At 34.2% G+C, this 21,923-nt stretch overlaps 1 protein-coding gene across 5 annotated transcripts; it reads left to right on the forward strand.

Moving 5' to 3' along the window:
- The first annotated feature begins 287 nt into the window (after nucleotides 1-287).
- Nucleotides 288-8,323, forward strand: LOC114360852 (rho GTPase-activating protein 15-like). Of its 5 annotated transcripts, none has more exons than XM_028315681.1 (6): nucleotides 288-431; nucleotides 3,321-3,458; nucleotides 5,531-5,706; nucleotides 6,238-6,376; nucleotides 6,778-6,883; nucleotides 7,162-8,323. In XM_028315681.1, the coding sequence occupies exons 1-6, from the start codon at nucleotides 323-325 to the stop codon at nucleotides 7,364-7,366; spliced, it is 873 nt and encodes a 290-aa protein (XP_028171482.1). In that variant the 5' UTR covers nucleotides 288-322; the 3' UTR covers nucleotides 7,367-8,323. The 5 variants fall into 5 exon arrangements, with proteins under 5 accessions (XP_028171482.1, XP_028171484.1, XP_028171483.1 ...); XM_028315680.1 differs by lacking the exon at nucleotides 288-431 and adding an exon at nucleotides 2,019-2,273; XM_028315684.1 differs by lacking the exon at nucleotides 288-431 and adding an exon at nucleotides 2,660-2,729.
- The last annotated feature ends 13,600 nt before the right edge of the window (nucleotides 8,324-21,923 follow it).

Genomic DNA, 21,923 nt, shown 5'->3' on the forward strand with positions numbered 1-21,923 from the left:
ACAGTTCCTGTTTTAGTTACGACTTTGATATCAATTATCCTGCTTTCGCCTCCGAGATTTATTTTACCGTGTAGTAGTACCCCTGTACGACAAGCCAATCCGCACACAATTTTCAGCGCAGTAGTAGTAAAAAACAAAAGAGCGGGCAACCCCACCCCTACCACGCTGTGGGCTCGGTGTCCGAGCGGTCTCATTCCTTTGTGCGCACGCGCAACGACCGCACGCAGCATAAGAAANCCTAACTGACCAAAAATATGTAACACATTAAAGAAAAGCCAATATAAATGTTAAAATTTCTTCCTTCATTGTCCAGGGTCCTCCAATGCTGGAAGACTTCCACTCCCCGCAGTATACAAGCAGCAATACAGACCTGGAAAGCCTGGGCAGGACCCCCCCAGCGGCCCGCCACGCCACAAGGAACAAACACAAAGGTTGGTCCCACAAATATTCCTAGCGTACCCCAAGGCACAGTTTTATGCCCAGCGCGACTTTGTCAAAGGCCTTCCAGAGATCTCTGAAGATGGGAAGAGGTATATTTTGAAGTGAGTATTTGATTGATGTATAATTTTATCGGGGCTACATTTTTCTTCTAAGTTCTATGTTAAGCATGATTGTATAGTTTCTTTTGCTAAAGATACTAACAACGTAGCTCTGTACTTTTTGTTTGAATTAATATGATGTTGATTTTTCTGTAGAATCTGTTTTGGTTCTGCCTTGTCTCTCAAATGAGGGTTTTCGCGAATGAAAGATCCGCTAGATGGCGGGTCGTGGATGTGGGGTCTGACTGCTGCGTGATTGGTGGATTTTGACATATCTGTCAATGTCATGTCAAAAATAACCAATCATTTGAACCTCGCGTCTACGTATTGCCATCTGGCGGATTTTTCATTCGCGAAAACCCTCATTAACCGAATATTCGTGTAATTTATTAGAATTCATTAACTATGAGTCTAAGCAACCTACTCATCTCGGTGGTTATGACCAAAAATGTTGAATAATTCATAGTTATTTCCTAGTACTGTTAAGTTGTTGTTTACTTGTCGTCCAATCCGTATCATGTCAGCTTCCCGGTAAACTACTAAGTTTAACTTATTTTCCTTGTTCAGTTTTATTCCAACGTTGCGCGTTGTGAAGTTTGGGTGTTTGTTTTAATTGGCATTTATGTTGTTCTCTTAATTAAATTCGTCTGTTTTAACTGATTGGACTTACATAATTTCTTCCTTTGATTTGATGTTGTTACTTCGATAGTGTGTGTGGTGGAAGTTTATAAATGAAAAAAAGAGTGGACTGTATGAAATTAGTTATCTATTCGGTATAAATTTACAATATTATTGAGACCGTTTAGTGCAAAGTCGTTGAAGAGAGTGCGTCAGGATTGTCTTCTTCGATGTTCGCTCGCGAACCGAACATTGCTCGTTCGTTCGCCGAACGCTCGCCGGTCCCTCCGGTCAAGCCACCCACGGGCAATGTCCGTGAGTAGACAGATGTTGTGATATTTTTAAATCGGGTTCAATTTGATTCCAAATTCACATCACAAAGTGTAAATGGATTGACAATGGCTTTCTGTGGATGCATATTGCAGACTGCGTTACTTCATATGGATTTACGTAAGTTAATTAGTCCATTTAATGTGATAAAGTTATCTTTTCTTGTAAATTAGATTTCAGTGATTACTAATTCCTAATGAGTAATGATGTTTTACGGATCTTCACTTTTTTCGTCATTGTTTTCGTAATCATCACACAAAACACAAACATTGACTAATTAATCATTAACACGTGTTCTTCCTAGGACTTTGTGATTGTCTTACAAAGTATTCTTCTATATTGAGTTATATTCAACTTGCTTGCTGGTAATTATATCTACAAAAGCTTTTTATCGTTGATTAAAATTATAAGCCACGATATCGAGGGTCCTTTATCTGTAGATAGTGCTTCAGTTTAATCATTAAATCTATAATTGGAGTTCAGTCAGACATTATAACTCTAAGAGAATACACGGATCACAATAATAATTGACAATGACGATACAAAGTTTATTAAAATCAGTGCAGTGATTGTTTAAAAAGTGTAGTGAAAAAGTGAAGACATTTGCAATGGATTTTCAAAACTTTGATGTTTTGTCGATTACGTCATTCTTCTATCTGTATAGCATGGTGATAATGAGCAAAGCAAAGAAAAGCCCAACGGAAAAGACTTATGCCAAACTGAAAGACATTTTTGGATCTCATCACAATCTAAGTCAGAAGCACCACGATTTGAAAGTACACAAACGTATGTAAATAAAATATTTAAGCCTAAGTAACATATAGGTTAGCGAATTCCCGCTTTTTCCGATTTTTATTTGAGCGAAGAATTTAGAAGAAATTTATGTGTTCTGCTTATATTACATTAAGAATTTCGACGTGCAAAATCATAAAATTAATTTTATTTACATTATTAAAAATAAAAAACGACTACACGCATCCGTTTGTATTGAACGTTATTAAAACACCTTTACAGAGTGTTAGTGATACAGTTTTATCTTCAACATGATCGATAAGATATTGATTATGGACTATATCTTGGTGGTGTGAAGTGCTCATTGTTAATTCGGCTATGTACGAAAACATATTGCAAGTTTTATGTTTTTATAGGTTTTCCATCGTCATCTACTCAAGGTCGTGAATTATCTTATGCGATTATAATAGTGATTAAAATTTCAGTTTTAGTGTTAAACGATACAATAAGGTAAATAGTATTTTATATAATTTGGTTGTTGTCTTCCATGGTTTCTGATGTCAGATTATGTGGTTTAACATGTGATGTTCTATCATTCACAGTTAGTTGGTTTGTCTCAATTTGTTTTTCATCTTCTTCAAATGTTTCGTTTTTAATTACTTCCAAACCTTTCATTATCATACATTTGTGGTCTCATTCTTGTTTTAGGTATTGAGGTGTGTTAATTAAACATAGACTAATTTAGTTTAACGTAAGTAGATCTACATTAATCGTGTCTTCATTATTTTGGGATTGGCTATCTTAACTTTAGATTTAGTTTATTAATTAGTATAATATAACTTACCCAGTATTAAAACTAACACAACTTACTGCTATAACTAAATGTTAAACTAAATTATTAGTCAAATCTTTGGCCTTTCATTGGTATCATTAATATCAGACTATCAGTCTACGTAACTTTTAACTTAGCTATAAAATCTTTAATTTCTCTGGTGGTTTGGGCAATAACTTTACCAAATACGTTTTTAGCTTAACCTTCTCTCGCTTAAGCTTCTTCGACTGTCGCTTCACCTGTTTGTATGTTGGTATTATTTTTTTCAGCTGGTGGCAGCAGCAATGAAGATCTCAGTGACTCTACGGAGGCGTCCATACAAAAGTCACATGTGAGGAGTATACTCAGAAAGTTCTTCCCGAAGAGACCAGCTATGGAGGTGCTGGTGAAAAAAGGAATCTACAAAGGTTCGATGTGATTATGTTGGTGTGTGATGCTTGCCACGAAATGATTTTGCACTAAGCTAAATTAGTTTTAGACGCTTTTTTGTTTAGTCAATATAGAGTAGTAGTTTTTGATTTTTTTTACTAATAGTGTTGGTTGGTTGGGTTTTATTAACAAGGAGAGGAATGAAAAGAAAGGAAAAATAATTACAATACAGTGTTTTTCCGTGATAAAAAGAAATAAGTAGAGAGTATTTAAACAACTAATCTACCGTATGTATAGAGTTAAAAAGGGATAAAAATGTAAATATTTGTGTGAACGTGTAAATATTAATGAATTTCATGAAAACATAGTGATCAATTTCAAAAATCATGCGTGCAAGTTTAATTTTTTTTAGTGTTTTACTAAATTTTCTTTCTGTTTTGTTTTTGGCAAATTAGCTTGCATGTATAAAAAGATATTTCTAAATTTTTTGGTGTTTTATTTATGTGCATTACCTTAGAATTATGGAGTTTTTTTCTTATTTCACATTTATGGTGTATGGTTTAATATTGTGCATAGTAGTTTTATGTAGGTTTAGTATTTTTTTGAAATCGCATGAGTTTTTTCAGACGTTTACCTAAGGCCCAGAACAGACGGTGAAACGCAACTGCAACGAAACTGCAACTGCTAATTACTTTTGAGTTGCATCTAAGTTTCTGCCATAGCGTCCGTTGAGAGACCACACATGACGCGACTAGTTTGAAACTTTCAGTTTCAGTTTCATTCATCAGAATCATCAGAAAGTTGCAGTTTCGTTGCAGTTGCGTTTCACCGTCTGTTCTGGGCCTAGGTGTAGACGACATCACATCAAGGTATAGTTCTTGCAACTCACGTTCAGGCGAGTGACCTTTACATGTGTGTGTACGTGTACTTATATGTACATAACGATAGCGATAGAAAAACGAACAGTAGCGAGCCACCACACATGTATTAAGCTCACTCGCGTTCGTGAATTGCAACAAAAGGTGTCATTTTGCGGCAAAAAAGTTTATTCTGATGTGCTTGTCGTGTATTCTATACTTTTAAATTTCATATTGTGTTGATTGAAAATATCATTGCAAGATCGAGCAAGACAATAAAAAACTGTTTTTAAAAAACGCCATTTACAATAACTGATTGTTCTTTAAAGTCATTATATTTATAATTCGTCTTGTTACATTGTAATTAAAATAAATCATAGGCACGATATAATAATTATGAGTTTCTTTGAAGAAGCGGTAACGATCAACAATAAATAGTCAAGAGAACGGAATTTTAATTGTAACATAATTTAAGAACTCGTGTACGAGTATGTTTCTTGTCTAAATTTATAAGTTGTAGTTACGCTTTTTTTATTTGTACAGTAGGCTAAGCCACATTTACTTACCTACAAACAAACTTCTGTTTATATTAATTACTAGTTAAGAATTCAGTGGGAAATGTAGACTTTAGGAACGCTTAGTAAGATTTGCTATGTACTGCGCATTCATATAAAATGGTTAAAAAACCACTGTAAATAGAAATCTTTCTATTGCTTATTTCTATAGCAATTTTAAGTCGACCTATGTTGTAATAAGATGGTGTTAGATGTTCTTCCTAAAATAATTTATCTGGTCTAACCACCTGCGGTATTTAAGCTATTATTGTAAACGCGTCTCTCATATTTTAGGTATGACCATTAGCATAAATGCTGTATATCCAAGCCACAAGGTACAAATAGGGATGTTTCCTGAGTAAAAAAGCAAGATTTTTAATTAGTCCGTCAGTTAGCTTATCAAAAACTACTCGACACGTATTTTTCACTTTTTAAAACTAATGAAAATGTAAAGAGATAAAGCGTGCCAAAGTTCTAAAAAAAGGCCCGTGACGTCAGTGAGTGCGTAAAAGTGCAGCACTTTGTGACGTCGCGCGGAACTTCAACGCACTATAAACTTTGTAATTATTTGTTAGATTGATAATTAAAAATATACGTGTCCAATATTTTATTACTAAAATTGACGGACTAAAAAAATTTTTTTAGGAAACTAGCCTATTCCCTTACAACTTAGGCCATAACCAAACCCTCCGTCTCCAGATGAGCCGGTCTTCGGGCGGAAGTTGGAGGAGGTCTGTCCAGCCACCAGCCCTCGGGTGCCGGACTTCGTGGTGGCGTGTGTGAAAGAGATAGAGAGCAGTGAGGAGAACATGTGTACCGATGGCTTGTACAGGGCCAGTGGGAACCTGAGCCAGGTGCAGAAGATTCGGTTGGAGGTGAGAATCTTGTTGTTTCTTTGGATTTTAATGTTGGCTGTCTTTTTGAATTAAAATGACGTGATTCATCCATCAACAGAATAATTCTCAAAATATAGAATTGTAAGAAAAAGGAAAAAGTTCAATAGGATACACGATCTTTGTTGGTTTAACAAATATGAATGTGGAATAAAAATCCAATAACAGCACATTCTCAAGTAAAAAAATAAAAATTTAATGTGCATGAGTTCGTTCATTTCAGCCAAATGTCGTCCACTGCTGGACAAAGGCCTCCCCCAAGGATTTCCATAACAGCCGGTCCTACGCTGCCTGCATCCAGGCTCTTCACGCGACTTTCAACAGATCGTCGGTCTACCTAGTGGGAGGCCTGCACGCTACGTCTTCCGACCCGTGATCGCCACTCGACACTGTGCATGAGTACAATGAAGAGAATAAATGATGGGATTTTGGCTAGAGAGTTAATTCAAGTAAATACTTACCTCCTCAATGATAAATACTCAGAAAACTTTAACAATGAATTTCCACTTGCAGATCGACCAGAACAACCTGTCCGTGATGGAGAACAACACAGACATCCACGTGCTGACGGGCTCGCTGAAGCTGTTCTTCAGGGAGCTGAAAGAGCCGCTCATACCCTGCAGTATGTTCGACCGGGTGCTCGCTGCTTGCTGTAAGTATATCTTTAATTGTATTGCTAATTGGTGGTAGTAAAAAATCTCATCCAAAGACGCCAAAAAGTATTACTACTTACACTACTACACTACTTACTACATCCTTTCTGAATAGGCCTTGTGGCAGTAGGTAAAAAATTAAGCCACATTTCCTTACCACAATTAAATTGTTTGCTATTTAGCATTAACGAAAACTCTGTCAAAGGTTTACATCATCTTAAAATAACTAATATTATCTTCAAAATGGTTTCTGTTTTCCCCTAAAATGGCTTCTGTTGCACTGATCTGTGTTAATAACATCGCATGTTTCTCAATCGATTACATTAAATCATAGTATCCAGACAAATTTCCGATTTATTAAAGATGCCAAGTATTACTAATGATGTTACTTTTGTTACAGCAATAAAACCAAGGGAAGCGAAGATCAAAGAATTCCGAGATATAGTCCAAGCTTTACCTCAATGTAACAGAGACACCCTGAAGTACCTTTTAGAACATCTTCTACGGTAAGTCTACTAATAAAACGACAAACTTAATCTAATACCCAAAATCTGAGTAAGAACTAAAATACGAAATAGTTTAGCAACTTGATGTGATCAGTTTCATCATTATCATTATCAAGTCATTTGGTCTCCATTGCAGGAAAATGACCTTATCTAATTTACCAGAGGCATAGAGGATTTAGCCTACCGGTCGGCCTATATGGGGAGAATAATTTTTGGGCATTTTTGAAAATAATGGTCATGTCTGAGTTAAAATTCATCAACTTATTCTCTATTTCCAGAGTCACACAGTACAGCGAACGAAACAGAATGCACACGGCAAACTTGGCCATCGTGTTTGGCCCAACCCTCCTCTGGGCGCCCGCGGAGCAAGCCCACAACATCGCCATCGACTGCATCCAACAGAACAACGTCGTCGACATCCTTCTTAATGACTTCAAAGAGATTTTCACCGAAGACAACCCCAAGGGGAAGAAGAAAGCGTGACTTTTACTCAACCGGCTGTCCCGGAACGATAACTGAGCCCCCAATGTAACTCTTCTTCAGCATTTCCAAACTGGTACGAAGAATGGATGTTGCAACTGGATTGTGTCAAATACAAGTACCTAACAATTTGATCAACAAACTATAAAAAGTGGCGTTAAAGTATTTATTATGAATCGAAACAGATGACTTTTGGAATGAGAAGTGGTCTGGGCTCTATTTTATTTAAATTAGGGAAGTAGTTATTCTACAAATTATATCTTTATAAAATTGTGTACATAGACGATGTTGTGATATGAATACGAATATCTGTGAAGGTGAATGTTAAAATCTATGAATTGAATTAAAATATTTATCATGATCTCTGTCACACACAAAATCTAAATTATTTGACGTTATTTCTAATATCGTGAAACTTGTCCAAAATGTTTACATCCAAAAACAGTGTTGTGATTGTGAAGCAATGTTACGTAAAGACTGTCAGAGGCTCTAGAAATAATAATATATTCGTGTAATTATATTAAAGAGTGTAGTGATGTATCGTGTGATGTAGCCAGTAGTATGGTATATCTTTATTTACGGAACATCATTATTTTGGGGCCAAATCTGTAAATAAGTGTGTCCTATAGGCTTGAAGCCAGCTTGTATTGTGTGCCTTAAGCTCTAGATTATGTCTGATCATGTAAATATTCATCATGGATGATTGAATGTGATAGTTTGGAGTGTTGTTATATCTAGTACCCTATATTTTAACTTTTAGGTAATTCATGCTTGCAAACGTGACGGTCTAGTCTTTAATATACCTAATAACTGGACTTTTAACATCATAAAAATTTATTCAGCACCATTATTCGAAATAAAACATTATAAATACTCAAGTAAGCAATCCGTATAGAGGAAATTAAAATAAAATTTAAGAAACGTAATAAGCTAGAAACCAAAGTTTTGTATTTTTTGGCTGATAGATTAAAATATATAAATATATTTGTTGTGTAGTTAATTAATATTATATGATTATGTTAACGCCAATAATGCTTGAGGATAGACGACGTTACATGAAATAAAAATCACTTATTTTAACATTGAATCATTTTATTTTACCTTTTCTTTAAGTATTTTTAATAAGCACATACCTAACTTAAAGAATCATGGAAGTGATAACATAATTATGAGAGTTCGAGGTAACTACTCTCAACACCTCTTTTTAAGTCGGTAAAACCAATACAAAAGTACCTAACATAGATTCTAATAACATCCGATGTCCTGATTAATTTCGTTGCGGGTCCAATGACAGTTTAATTTTCCCCCGGGACTAACTTGACCTTCATTGGTTGGGTTTTTTATGGCGGTCAAGCTGTAGATCCTGGCTACACAGGAGTTGCAGCGGTGGGAACGAGAGGTGGGAATAGTCCCGAAAAAGATTCTAATAGCCGTACAAACTATCTGACTAACATCCATATAAGGATAACAGATGGAATCAATATCGGAAACACTACCACGTCCAAAAATAACGTTGCCAGCCAGTATTTGCGGAAGGTCAGCAAATACACTTACCGATGTGCCCGTAGCTTGGACGAATAAACCGTAGCTACGTACGGCGATTGGACAAAAATACACGGAAAAATGGTGACGTTTTTGTATGTTTACAGACATTAACCTTTGATTGAGTTTACTTTTAGAACATACTAATAGAAGTTCCAATAACTATGTAGAGCTTTTACGGAAAATAACTCAGATACTAAGATAATTTATAGAAAACTCTTAGTCTATTTGGTTGGCTGCACAACGGTAACACGTGCCTTCATCAAAGTCTCATAAGTAGCTAGATCTATATTTTTTTAGCTTCAAACCATTAGATAACCAAGCAGCTGGGAAAATCAACTAAAAGCTTTGTTTAGGGAATATAATTTTATTATTACCTATCATAGTTAAGGCAAGAAGTAGGTGTCTGTTTAAAAGCCCAAGCTAGAGATACCTAATAGTTATCTTATATAAGTATTTATTAAAGTCGTGTTAGTTACACCACTTATAACTCAAGAACGGCTGAACCGATTTAGCTAAAAATTGACAGGGAGGTAGCTTAGAGCCAGGAGAAGGACATAGGATACTTTTTATCCCGTTCGAAATAAAAAAAAAGTTGCTTATTTATTGCCATTAAGGCGGAACAAAGTTCGCCGGGTCAGCTAGTTTGTTATAAATTAAGAACTTATAATTTTATTTTTATTTTTTTTTATTCCTCAAAATGTTTTTATTCAAATCTAGCAATAATTTATACATATATAATTTTATTGTATTTTTACTAAATTAATACCTAATCAATTAATTTGAGATGGTAATTCACCCCCATCACTGTTGTAGATGCACTAAACATTGATTTGCGTGTTTCATAAAATCTCTACTTAATATTTAGGTATTGTTGCTAAAGTGTTTTAGACTAACTACCTAGTTACATATTTTTTTAATTCAGGCTTCTCTAAAACTCCGAAAAGCTTTTAGACTTTCACTTAACATTCCACGACCTTATAAAAATACAATAAATCTAATAAAAAATACAATTTAACCTATACTCGCGGCATGTTACATCATAATAGAGCCAATAAAATTTGTGAACTCGACAGAATGGCTTGTAGACTCAGCCATGGAAAGTCACGTAACTGAAAGTTGAATGACCAGAGAAATAGGTTACCATGGCGGAACAATAGAGCTTCTTACTTGCTATAGCATTATCAATTCTTGCTTTAACGACTACCCTTTAGAAAACACGCGAGAAACAACCCTGTTGACGGCCACACGTCATCCATGGACATAATTATGGCTACATTACTTATTAAAGATCATTTTCAGCTTTAATACAATATAAACCTAGAGGTTCTATATTGGCTCACATAAAATTCTAAATCCTATTCTTTGTCTTACTACCGATTTGTGTTCATAATAATCTCTCTTCATAATTTTATTTTTCATACTTTTTTTATTCATACATTTTTATTACTACCATNGAAATGGCTTTTAATGTTTCATTTTTAGTATGCCAAAGACTCCAAAAGTTCAATATAGCATAGAAAATTTGCAAAAAGGGATCGAAGCTGTACAAGATCTATCTAACAATTTATCTACAAGATAAATTGCTGAAAAATATGGTTTGGCTTGAAAAAATTCATAAAAATTCAAACGCAAATACAAAAAATGAAAATCCTACGTTAAAAATCTACTAGTGAAAATGTTAATTGTAAGGGAATAGATATAACTTTATGGAAGAATAACCAACAGCTAATTGAACATTCTGAGCAACCACTTGAACTGATATCATTTCAAGTGGTTGCTCAGAATGTTCAATTAGATAAGAAGATAAAAAAATAAATACATATAAAATTCAAATATTTGCGTCATCTATGTTTTGAAGTAGATGATTCTGTCTCTACCGATTCTGACTCATCAACATCAGCTCAAGAAATATTTGATAATAATATTAATAAGGCCAAACGCAATTTATTTTAAAAATTTTTTTGAAATTTTGAAGACTGAATAGTAATTCAGTAAACAAAACAAAACAAAACAAAACATTAAACTTAAATTCTAGTTACTACTAGAATTTAAGTTTAATGTTTTGTTTTGTTTATTTAAGCCTATTTTGGGATTTTAAAATTGATTATTTTGTTTTAAGATACTGGGCAATTACTGTGCTTTGATGTGGGCAATTAGTGTAAGTAATGGGCAATGACTGTACTTTTTGGAGGATTTTAAATTTATTTAAATATTTTCTAAGTTACGTAAGTTTTAACTAAAAAGTGTTAATATTCTGTTTAACAGTTTATTGAGTTATAAGAAAAAAGTCATAAATGGGGATAATTAAAATACTTTCTTTAATTTTTCATCTCAATGTGTTTGAAATCTTTAAGTGGGCAATAGCTATACGGTTTACCCTATTTCAATAATATGGATAAATACACTTATGAGTAATAAATTTATGAAAACATATATTAGGATACATCACATTTATGAATGTTATAGTTATTTATTCGAATGATTATGAGTTTCGATCATTAGTATAGAAAAATATATGAAAACAAATATTAGTAAAAACTAAGTGTATGATTAGTGATATTATGAATATCAATGATTATGTCTTTAAATATGTAGGTTTTAAATTTTTTATGAAGAATGATCATTATGGTATCAAATTGTATGAGAAATATTTTCGGACCTCCAATGATAGGAATTGAAAAGTTATGTAAGAAAATGCGTTACCAAACCTAGACTATGTTTATAACTAAAGTAAATGCTTTTGAGTACTTAGTTTGTTTATTTTACGACAATAAGCAGTACACAAAAACAACTACTGACGCCCTTTTTCTTGTTTGATTTTGTAAAAAATAATCCTTATTTTCCTTCTCTATCTATAGCAAAAAATTATTATGATTATAATATCATAATGTGTGTCAACAGATACCTACACTTTAACCAAACAAACAGTCAAAAAGCGTAACTATTGCGTTTATAAGTTAGTAAATAATTAAAACATTCATTCATTTGTAGAGCTGTAAAAGGGTTATCGAACTATACATTTTCCACTTATCCAATTAAAACTATACAACAACGCTACACATGGCTGTAAATTGGATAGGTATGATACTCACCTACTTAACACCATACAAGACACACCCTAGCAACCAGCTAAAGTACCTAAAGCATTAATTAATTCTGGTTTTACAGAATAAGCTGATAATAGTGATTTAGTTTCTTGCGCTGCTTTTCTCAGCACTGGCCCATTGTAAGCAGTGGTAGGGTTAATTCTGGGACGCGTAAGTGCTTTTAAAAACCTATTTGCAAAAATATAATGAGTTTTAAAAGGAAAAAAGCACTAATAATAAACCAATTATCCCGTGGTTTCAATGCAAAAACGCTGTATAGTGGTATCGCCATCACTTTGCGTTCATTACGTAAAAGCCCGTAATGGGTTTATAGGTATACAATAGAAATAGAGTGCCACCACAACACAGGTCAACTCGGTAGCTTACTAAATATACAGGGTGCTATTAGAATAGAATAGAATAGAATGTATTTATTTTTATACATGAGAAAACAAAAAGGGTTGATTCTACTATTCAAATACCTTTCCTATAGGTCTAATATCAAATTTTCAAAATAAGACTACGACCCCATACTAAGGTACTGATTGCTGATGAAAATGTGTAATCTGTACTAATTTATAAATGCGAAAGTAACACTGTCTGTCTGTCTTGCTTTCACGCCTAAACCACTGAATTAATAAATAGATTTTGATGAAATTTGGCATCGAGATAGTTTGAGACCCGGAAAAGGACATAGGATAGTTTTTATCCCAGTTTTTGAAACAGGGACACGCGCGATATAGTTTTTCTATGACAGACAAAATTCCACGCGGGTGAAGCCGCGGGCTGAAAGCAACTTTTGATAATATTTAAAATTGATTGTTTACAGGCCTCCTCTTATTAAGTAGAAGGTAAATAACTTGTCAAAAAAACTTACGATATCACAATGACATATCAAGTAACTAGATTGTGCGATTCAGAACCCAGTATCGCAGAAACAATGAAAAATAGATTATACATGTTCTCGAATGGAGACCACGTCTCTAAAAACGAAGTTTACCTGGGACACCCACCTGCTCGATAGACCGATGACCTCAAGATGTAGCGTACTTTATAGCTTTCCTTACCTAACAAATGCGATTATGACCCAAAGTTAATCGTTATACACGACAACATACTTACAAGTGCTCCAACGTAACACAACATTCGTCCTTTACGGGATTCGAACCCGAAACGTGCGTAGAAGCACCTTCCATCGAAGCCGGTCATTAATATTCCATGAATGACGTAATGCCGTGCAGGTATTGTCGTCAGAGGTATCTATTTCAGCCCGTCTAGAGGTGCCGTGGTTTGCTTAGACATAGTAAAAGGAAACAGTAAGATATCTTTATACGAAAGCGAAACGACTCTGTTTTCCTCAAAATGAAGAAATGCTTAAAATGGATAGTAATGTATACAATCTTCTACTTATTCGTGTATACAACTATAGTAATGGCTCTTGAGCCCCTGTAGGCAACGGATATGACAATTTTAGAACATTTTAAGAATTTGACCGACATCGACAATTTTATTTATACCAAGACAGACCAAAATAATGGTCTGCCGATGGGGTTTTTGGCGCCGAGCGAGGCAATCTCAGTTTGCTTGATCATAAATTCATCCTCATTATTTCAAAGGTGACAGATTAAGAAATCTAGTCAAAATACGTCAATCGGTCCTGTCATACTATCACTCCGCATAACAACCATATAACAACACGCATATTTTTACGCTCTCCACAAATCGTTCTATAACTATTCTACCTACATTCACGTAACCGTAATATCGCTGGAGGCTGTAGCCAGAATTGCAGTGTAGACCTGAAGTGCCACCACAGCAGCAGCACACTAAAGCAGACTACTGCATCGAAGGTCCGGTAAGTCATCTGCACCAGTTTCCGAGTCTTCCCGCATCCCCAGAGTTTGATAATAATGTAGTTGCTGCTGTTTCCTTCCTATAGAAAAATACCAACCTTGGAACTGAGGTCTTGAACCCCATTTCAAAGAAAATGTGTAGTGGAACAAATAGCACTTGCACTTTCTCTTCAAAACAAAAAAAAGGAGAATTTACTGTAATTTTTTACTGTCGTACCTTCTGGTACCTTCTAACGCCCTTGGCTCGACAGTTTGTCATTAGCTTTAATATGTTTGTATTTAGGTACGTACCTACCTACCTAGTATATTTTTTATTATAATTTATTAAAAAGGCTGGTGACAACTAAAGAGGTGTTATACCCTTAGGGGTCGATTAGACCCTGCAAGGCTGCAAGGAGTGTATGTGTACGTCGTTAGCAATTTTGTTTACGTCATCAAGTTTTAACCAGTACATGAAATCCCATGGTAACTAACTACCTCATAAGAAGGCTTTTGCAGCAATCCTTTTTCATATTTATTTGACTGAGGTTAGGCTACACTTTTTAAGGTACTTATTAAAAACTTAAAAGCGCAATTTTTTTGAATTTGTGGTATAATTTGAAATATAGTACTTTCTCTGTTTTAGTAGGTAGGTACCTATCTAATTAATATTTTATAAACCAATATAATAAAGGGTGTAATAATACAAATTTTCAGTACTGTAATAATGTATTTATTTTTTATACACAAATGAAACTGAATTTTTCAAAAACTTCATAATTTTCACAGTCTTTTTACTTTTCTTTGCTGTAACGGACAACAACATTCAATTTCGTATCAAAAAAATGTTTCTTTGGAATGTAGTTTTAACAATCACAAAAGAAACGAAATGTCCTGATTTCTACTTAAATAACTAATACAAACTTAAATTTTACGAATTAGTAAAACAAATTCTATCGCGATGTTACAAGTTACTTAATTTTTCTTTCATTTTTTCTCATAGAAATACTTCTGCTGTATTGCAGGACTAAAATAAATGTATTATCTTATGAAATAAAGACTCCAAAATAAACATAATTTGAAGTGGCATTAGGTAGGTAGGCCTACAAAGATTTCTTTGTCAACTGTCACGAAAATTATAACATTTATAACAATACTTACAGCATCTAACAAAAAAAACTTATTTAACACTTACACTGTAAAATTAAAGTAAATAATATTTTACACATTTCATCACTTTTTTGTAAATAAACGTAATGTAGAGTTATTTTTATTGTTTAATTTTGATTATCGGACGTCAACTGTCGAGTGTGGACCAATTCCCATAAGATATATCATTTTTACAAAAAATTAAACTTTTTTTAACACAATTGATTAATATTTTATAATTTACAAATTAAATATTAAATGTACTTTACATGTTCACTAATTTTAACACCCTGGTTAATAGAATGGTATTAAATGATAATTATTTTTACATTTAAGTTACAATAACATAACTAGCTTAAATAATGCATAACAATTATTGCGTACGAAAAATAACGTAGAATTAAAACAAAATAAATGTTACTCTCCTAATATATAAAAAGCTATCTATCAATATTCATGTACAAAGCTCATTTTTACGTACTTTATAGTTGTAACGATACACAATCATTAACAAAGAAACAACCAAATTAAACGAACTAACTTGAATTTTATCACAACCATGATTTATTTTATCAATAGCCGAAATAAAAAATAAGTAAACTAGTACACAGTTTTTTCCAAAAACAAAAATCTATTTACTCAAAAAAAAACTTTTTTGAGTAAAAAATAATTACAAAACGTTTAATTTCCTTTTCACACTTATTTTTTTTAGAGTTTTAGATAAAAACAACAACCCAGAATTTATGAAGCTTCATGTTTCTCTACGTCATTATTATGTAAGAGGTATTGTTGTTGAAGCGACATCATTAATCTGTCTGTACACAGGTCTAAAGGTCTATTTTACACTTTTATCATCTCTCTTGACATAATAACATGAAAAAANAAAACATTCATTCATTTGTAGAGCTGTAAAAGGGTTATCGAACTATACATTTTCCACTTATCCAATTAAAACTACACAACAACGCTACACATGGTGGTAAATTCGATAAGTATGATACTCCCCTACTTAACACCAAACAAGACACACCCTGTAATATACCCTAGCAACCAGCTAAAGTACCTAAAGCATTAATTAATTCTGGTTTTACAGAATAAGCTGTTAATAGTGACTAAGTTTCTTACGCTGCTTCTCAGCACTGGCCCATTGTCCAGAAGCAGTGGTAGGGTTAATACTGGGACGTGTAAGTGCTTTCAAAAGCCTATATGAAAAAATAAAATGAGTTTTAAAAGGGAAAAGTACTAGTAATGGGTCAATTTCCCAAAGACATTTTTTGAGCGGCGTAGCTGAAAATCATATGTTTTTTATGACATAGAACTTTGATTTTTTTTTACACGAAAATATACAGAGGTTCCATTTTGAGGACAACATTATTAATGAGTATTTTCTTTTACAAATTCGACAAAAAATAATTGAACAAAGCGTTTCTAATTTTGGTGCAGTGTCCACATCCTTAATTTCTTACAATATGTATTTTTTTAGCTGAATTTCAAAACAGAACTTAGGGAAAAAGTATATTTTTGGATTATACAATCTATCTATTATCTAATATTACCAAATTAAGCAAGTTTCCCAAATAACTGTGATTAAGTCACGTCCTTAAGTTTTGTCCGCGAAAAATTTATGATTTTGGTGTCAATAATGAAATAGCTCGTCAGTTTCTTTAAAGATCAAACAGGATTTAAAAACTCCCATCATTCTTTAGGTTTAGTACCGCCCCCGCGAGCAGTGACGGCAGACGGGTGCAATATAATTTTCCATTACAAAATGGAAAATTATAGTCTTAATCACATTAAACATAGGTACTGTTCCTCTTCAGTGACAATAACAAGGACTAATCAACTAAAAAGCATGAAAAAAAATAATTTTAACAAAAAAATTAAAACCGACGCCAACAATCACTTAAAAGTAGAAAATAAGTACGTCGTTATTTATTTATTAGGACAATATACCATGATTAATATTTTTAGAGTCGGTGCTGGTAAATTTAAAACCATTTCTTGAGCTTGGCACTAAGATATGACCGACTGACAGCATATTTTCTAATTTTGGTGCTTTAATATAAATTTTGGTGTTCTCTTAATTTTGGTGTAAGGAAAATCTAAAAAACTACTGGACAAAATTTAATATCTTAATCATTTTAGAAACAGTATAAGTTTCCAATAAATTTGATCTATAATTAAAGAATAAAAATACACAAATAACAATTTCCACCAAAATTAGGCAAAAATATGCACTTGTTGAAATTCACCCTAATATACCAATTACCCCTTGGTTTCAATGCAAAAACGCTGCATAGTAGTATCGCCATCACTTTGCGTTCATTACGTAAAAGCCCGTAATGGGTTTATAGGTATACAATAGAAATAGAGTGCCACCACAACACAGGTCGATTCGGTAGCTTACTAAATATACAGGGTGCTATTTTATACGTGAGAAAACAAAAAGGGTTGATTCTTCTATTCAAATACCTTTCCTATAGGTCTAATAGGTATCAAATTCTCAAAAAAAAGATTACGCCCCCACCCCATACCTACTATGACTGATTGCTGATGAAAATGATAATAATATAGTGTCTTTGTTTTTCATTTACATAATGATACCATAGTAAGTATAATATCTGGTGAAGGTCGCTGGAAGCATATGGATACAGGCAGTGCCGGACCGGTCGTTGTCTAAATTTGGGAGAGGCGTTTGTCCAACAGTGGATGTGATTTGGCTGAAACGAATTTTGGTATTTAAAATTGATTGTTTACAGGCCTCCTCTTTTACCTATGTAGGGGAAAGTAGTACGAGTTGATCCCCTGGGGTAAGATGATCTTTCGCGATTGTGCTGAAACCACTAACGTTATTTAGATTCTTTCACTGGTAAAACATAGCTCTGGACACATCCCCGCCTCAGTCAAATCGTAATGGTGGCGTAAGCGATACATCGAATTTGACGAGAAAAAAGAAAAATTGTGTACTTCTGATCTAAAATAGGCATGACTTTGAGCTTATGTTACTTTTATTCAAACAATGTTAAATGTAATTACTGTTGTCGTTAGGCTTTCTATTATGTTTAATTTTAATATTTTGGGCGTAAAAACGTAGCCGCGTACTTGCAGATTATTTTAGCAAATATTTAACAAAAAGTGGGACTTGGGTCAAGATGAGCCCTTCCTATATGTACGAGATGATCCCTGGGAATTAAAACAAAAAAGTCAATGGAGTAGGTAAAGGGAAATGAAATAAAAGAAAGAGAACTTCATATAACTCACCTGAGTCTGAAGGAGATGATACTGAGTGGCTGTACTGAACAGAAAAGTTTTCAAGCAATACCAAGGGTGAAGGATGGATAAAATGTTATGCATGTGGAAAATGGGGCCATAAAGCATGTGCTGGGGTAGAGGGTGATGAAGCAGGTGAATTTATTTGTGATATATCCAACACAGCTCCAGCCAAAAAGCGTTTCAATTATTTAAACGCTTTTTAGCAGGTACTAAGAAAGAATCAGTTATTTTCGTTATTTAATTCGTAAATGTTTTTCTTTTCTAACTTTTTAACGATTTGTTCGCATAATTAGGTACTCCGAAAGGAATATAACCAGAAAAGAATACACCATAGAACAGAATCATAGGGATCATCTTACCCCTACCTGGGGGATCATCTTACCCACAGGGGTGTACAAGATGATCACTTTGTAAGGTTTTGCAAAAAATGAAATATTTTAATGAAACCTCAATTAATTTCTGGTTTTGAGTATAAGAAAAGTTGGATAGATAAATATACTAGTAGTAATCGTCTTTATTTTTGGTTTACCTTGAAAAATATGTATTTTACAGCGATTCCCGCTTAAGGGGATCATCTCGTACTACTTTCCCCTAAGTAATAACTGATATAATTTTCAGAAAACCTACGATATCACTTAACAAGTAGGTACTACCTAACTAGATTCTGCGATTCAAAACCTAGTGTCGCAGAACCAATGAAAAATGGATTAAACGTGTTCTCGAATGGAGACCACGTCTCTAAAAACGAAGTTTACTTGGGACACCCACATGCTCGATAGACCGATGACCTCAAGATGTAGCGTACTTTATAGCTTTTCTTACCTAGCAAATGCGATTATGACCCAAAGTTAATCGTTATACACGACAACATACTTACAAGTGCTCCAACGTAACACAAAACATTCGTCCTTTACGGGATTCGAACCCGAAACGTGCGTAGAGCACCTTCCATCGAAGCCGGTCATTAATATTCCATGAATGACGTAATGCCGTGCAGGTATTGTCGTCAGAGGTATCTATTTCAGTCCGTCTAGAGGTGCCGTGGTTTGCTTAGACATAGTAAAAGGAAACAGTAAGATATCTTTATACGAAAGCGAAACGACTCTGTTTTCCTCAATATGTAGCGGCGCAGTGTAAAATGTCCAAGGATATTTACTTATTTACTTACTTATTATATGTAGAGAATTGCTTAATTTGGATAGTAATTAGGGTTTCTGATTTCTCGACTTATTTTTTTTCTCGAGTTTCGGGAATTCTCGAGGCCAAAGTCTCGAGTTTTCTCGGGTCTCGAGTCTTTTAATTAAAACTGTTGAAATCGGTTGAAATTTAATAAAAACACGGGTTTTTATTAATGTTATAATGTGTCTGGGTTATAATTAATGATACTGTAAAGTTTCAACAAAATCCGTTCACTAGTTTTTGCGTGAAAGAGTAACAAACATCCAGACATCCACACAAACTTTCGCATTTATAATATTAGTAGGATAAATATAACTTAGTAATTAACTAAAGGAACAAAAATCAAAAAGTCGCGTGTACTTTAAGGATTAATAACCATAAATATCTGGAGCTCCAATTGAATCACTTGTTTTCCAAAGAACACAAGTCCAAATTAATTGAAAAATTACGATAATAAACCTGCATTTACAAACAAAAAAAAAACCTTTAAATACATTTTTAAACTTAAACATAATGACTTGAATAAACGTATTTACGAGTACCTAAACTAACAGATATTAATAAAAAAAAATAGTCTTTAAATCAGTCAGTTATACAAACATAATAAAATATAGCATACTCGTAGGTGATCATTATTAGTTTCGGTTAAGATCATTACTTGCAAATCAAATTAGTTAAAAAAAGGAAAGACTAGGCAAGTATAAACGCAACGTTAACCAATTAAATAATTAAACACTTACTTTTGTCTAAGAAAATAGGTTTTCAAGAATATTAAAGCTTCAAAATCGAAACTCGAGAATTCTCGAGCTCCGGTAATTTTTTTCTCGTCTCGAATGAAGCCAAATTTCTCGAGTTTTCTCGAGTTCGAGAAAGCTCGAGCAGAAACCCTAATAGTAATGGATACAATCTTCTACTTATTCGTGTATTACAACTATAGTCATGGCTCTTGAGCCCCTGTAGGCAACGGATATGACAATTTTAGAACAATTTAAGAATTTGACCGACATCGACACTTTTATTTATACCAAGACAGACCAAGATAATGGTCTGTCGATGGGGTTTTTGGCGCCGAGCGAGGCAATCTCAGTTTCATCATCATCATCATCATCATTTCAGCCACAGGACGTCCACTGCTGAACATAGGCCTCCCCCAATGCTTTCCATGTTGATCGATTGGTAGCGGCCTGCGTCCAGCGCTTCCCTGCTACCTTTACGATGTCGTCGGTCCACCTTGTAGGTGGACGTCCCACGCTGCGTTTTCCGGTACGCGGCCTCCATTCCAGAACCTTTCTGCCCCATCGGCCGTCAGTTCTGCGTACTATGTGCCCTGCTGAGATGCCCTGTGGAGAGGGCTTGGTGTTTCTTTGCGAGATCGAATCAGAAATGAGGAGATCCGTAAACGAACCAAAGTCGCTGACATAGCCCAACGTATTAGCAAGCTGAAGTGGCATTGGGCAGGGCACATAATCTCAGTTTGCTTGATCATAAATACATCCTCATTATTTCAAAGGTGACAGATTAAGAAATCTAGTCAAAATATGTCAATCGGTCCTGTCATACTACCACTCCGCATAACAACCATATAACAACACGCATATTTTTACGCTCTCCACAAATCGTTCTATAACTATTCTACCTACATTCACGTAACCGTAATATCGCTGGAGGCTGTAGCCAGAATTGCAGTGTAGACCAGAAGTGCCACCACAGCAGCAGCACACTAAAGCAGACTACTGCATCGAAGGTCCGGTAAGTCATCTGCACCAGTTTCCGAGTCTTCCCGCATCCCCAGAGTTTGATAATAATGTAGTTGCTGCTGTTTCCTTCCTATAGAAAAATACCAACCTTGGAACTGAGGTCTTGAACCCCATTTCAAAGAAAATGTGTAGTGGGACGAATAGCACTTGCACTTTCTCTTCAAAACAAAAAAAAGGAGAATTTACTGTAATTTTTTACTGTGTACGTACCTTCTAACGCCCTTGGCTCGACAGTTTGTCATTAGCTTCAATATGTTTGTATTTAGGTACGTAGTATATTTCAATTATAATTTATTAAAAAGGCTGGTGACAACTAAAGAGGTGTTATGTGCCCTTAGAGGTCGATTAGACCCTGCAAGGAGTGTACGTCGTTAGCAATTTTGTTTACGTCATCAAGTTTTAACCAGTACATGAAATCCCATGGTAACTAACTACCTCATAAGAAGGCTTTTGCAGCAATCCTTTTTCATATTTATTTGACTGAGGTTAGGCTACTATTAAAAACTTAAAAGCGCAAGTTTTTCTGAATTTGTGGTATAATTTGAAATATCGTACTTTCTCTGTTTTAGTAGGTGCCTATCTAATTAATATTTTATAAACCAATATAATAAAGGGTGTAATAATACAAATTTTCAGTACTGTAATAATGTATTTATTTTTTATACACAAATGAAACTGAATTTTTCAAAAACTTCATAATTTTCACAGTCTTTTTACTTTTCTTTGCTGTAACGGCCAA

This window comes from Ostrinia furnacalis, unplaced genomic scaffold (assembly GCF_004193835.3).
Source record: "Ostrinia furnacalis isolate ACB-3 unplaced genomic scaffold, ASM419383v2 OfSCF5188, whole genome shotgun sequence".
Lineage (NCBI taxonomy): Eukaryota > Metazoa > Arthropoda > Insecta > Lepidoptera > Crambidae > Ostrinia > Ostrinia furnacalis.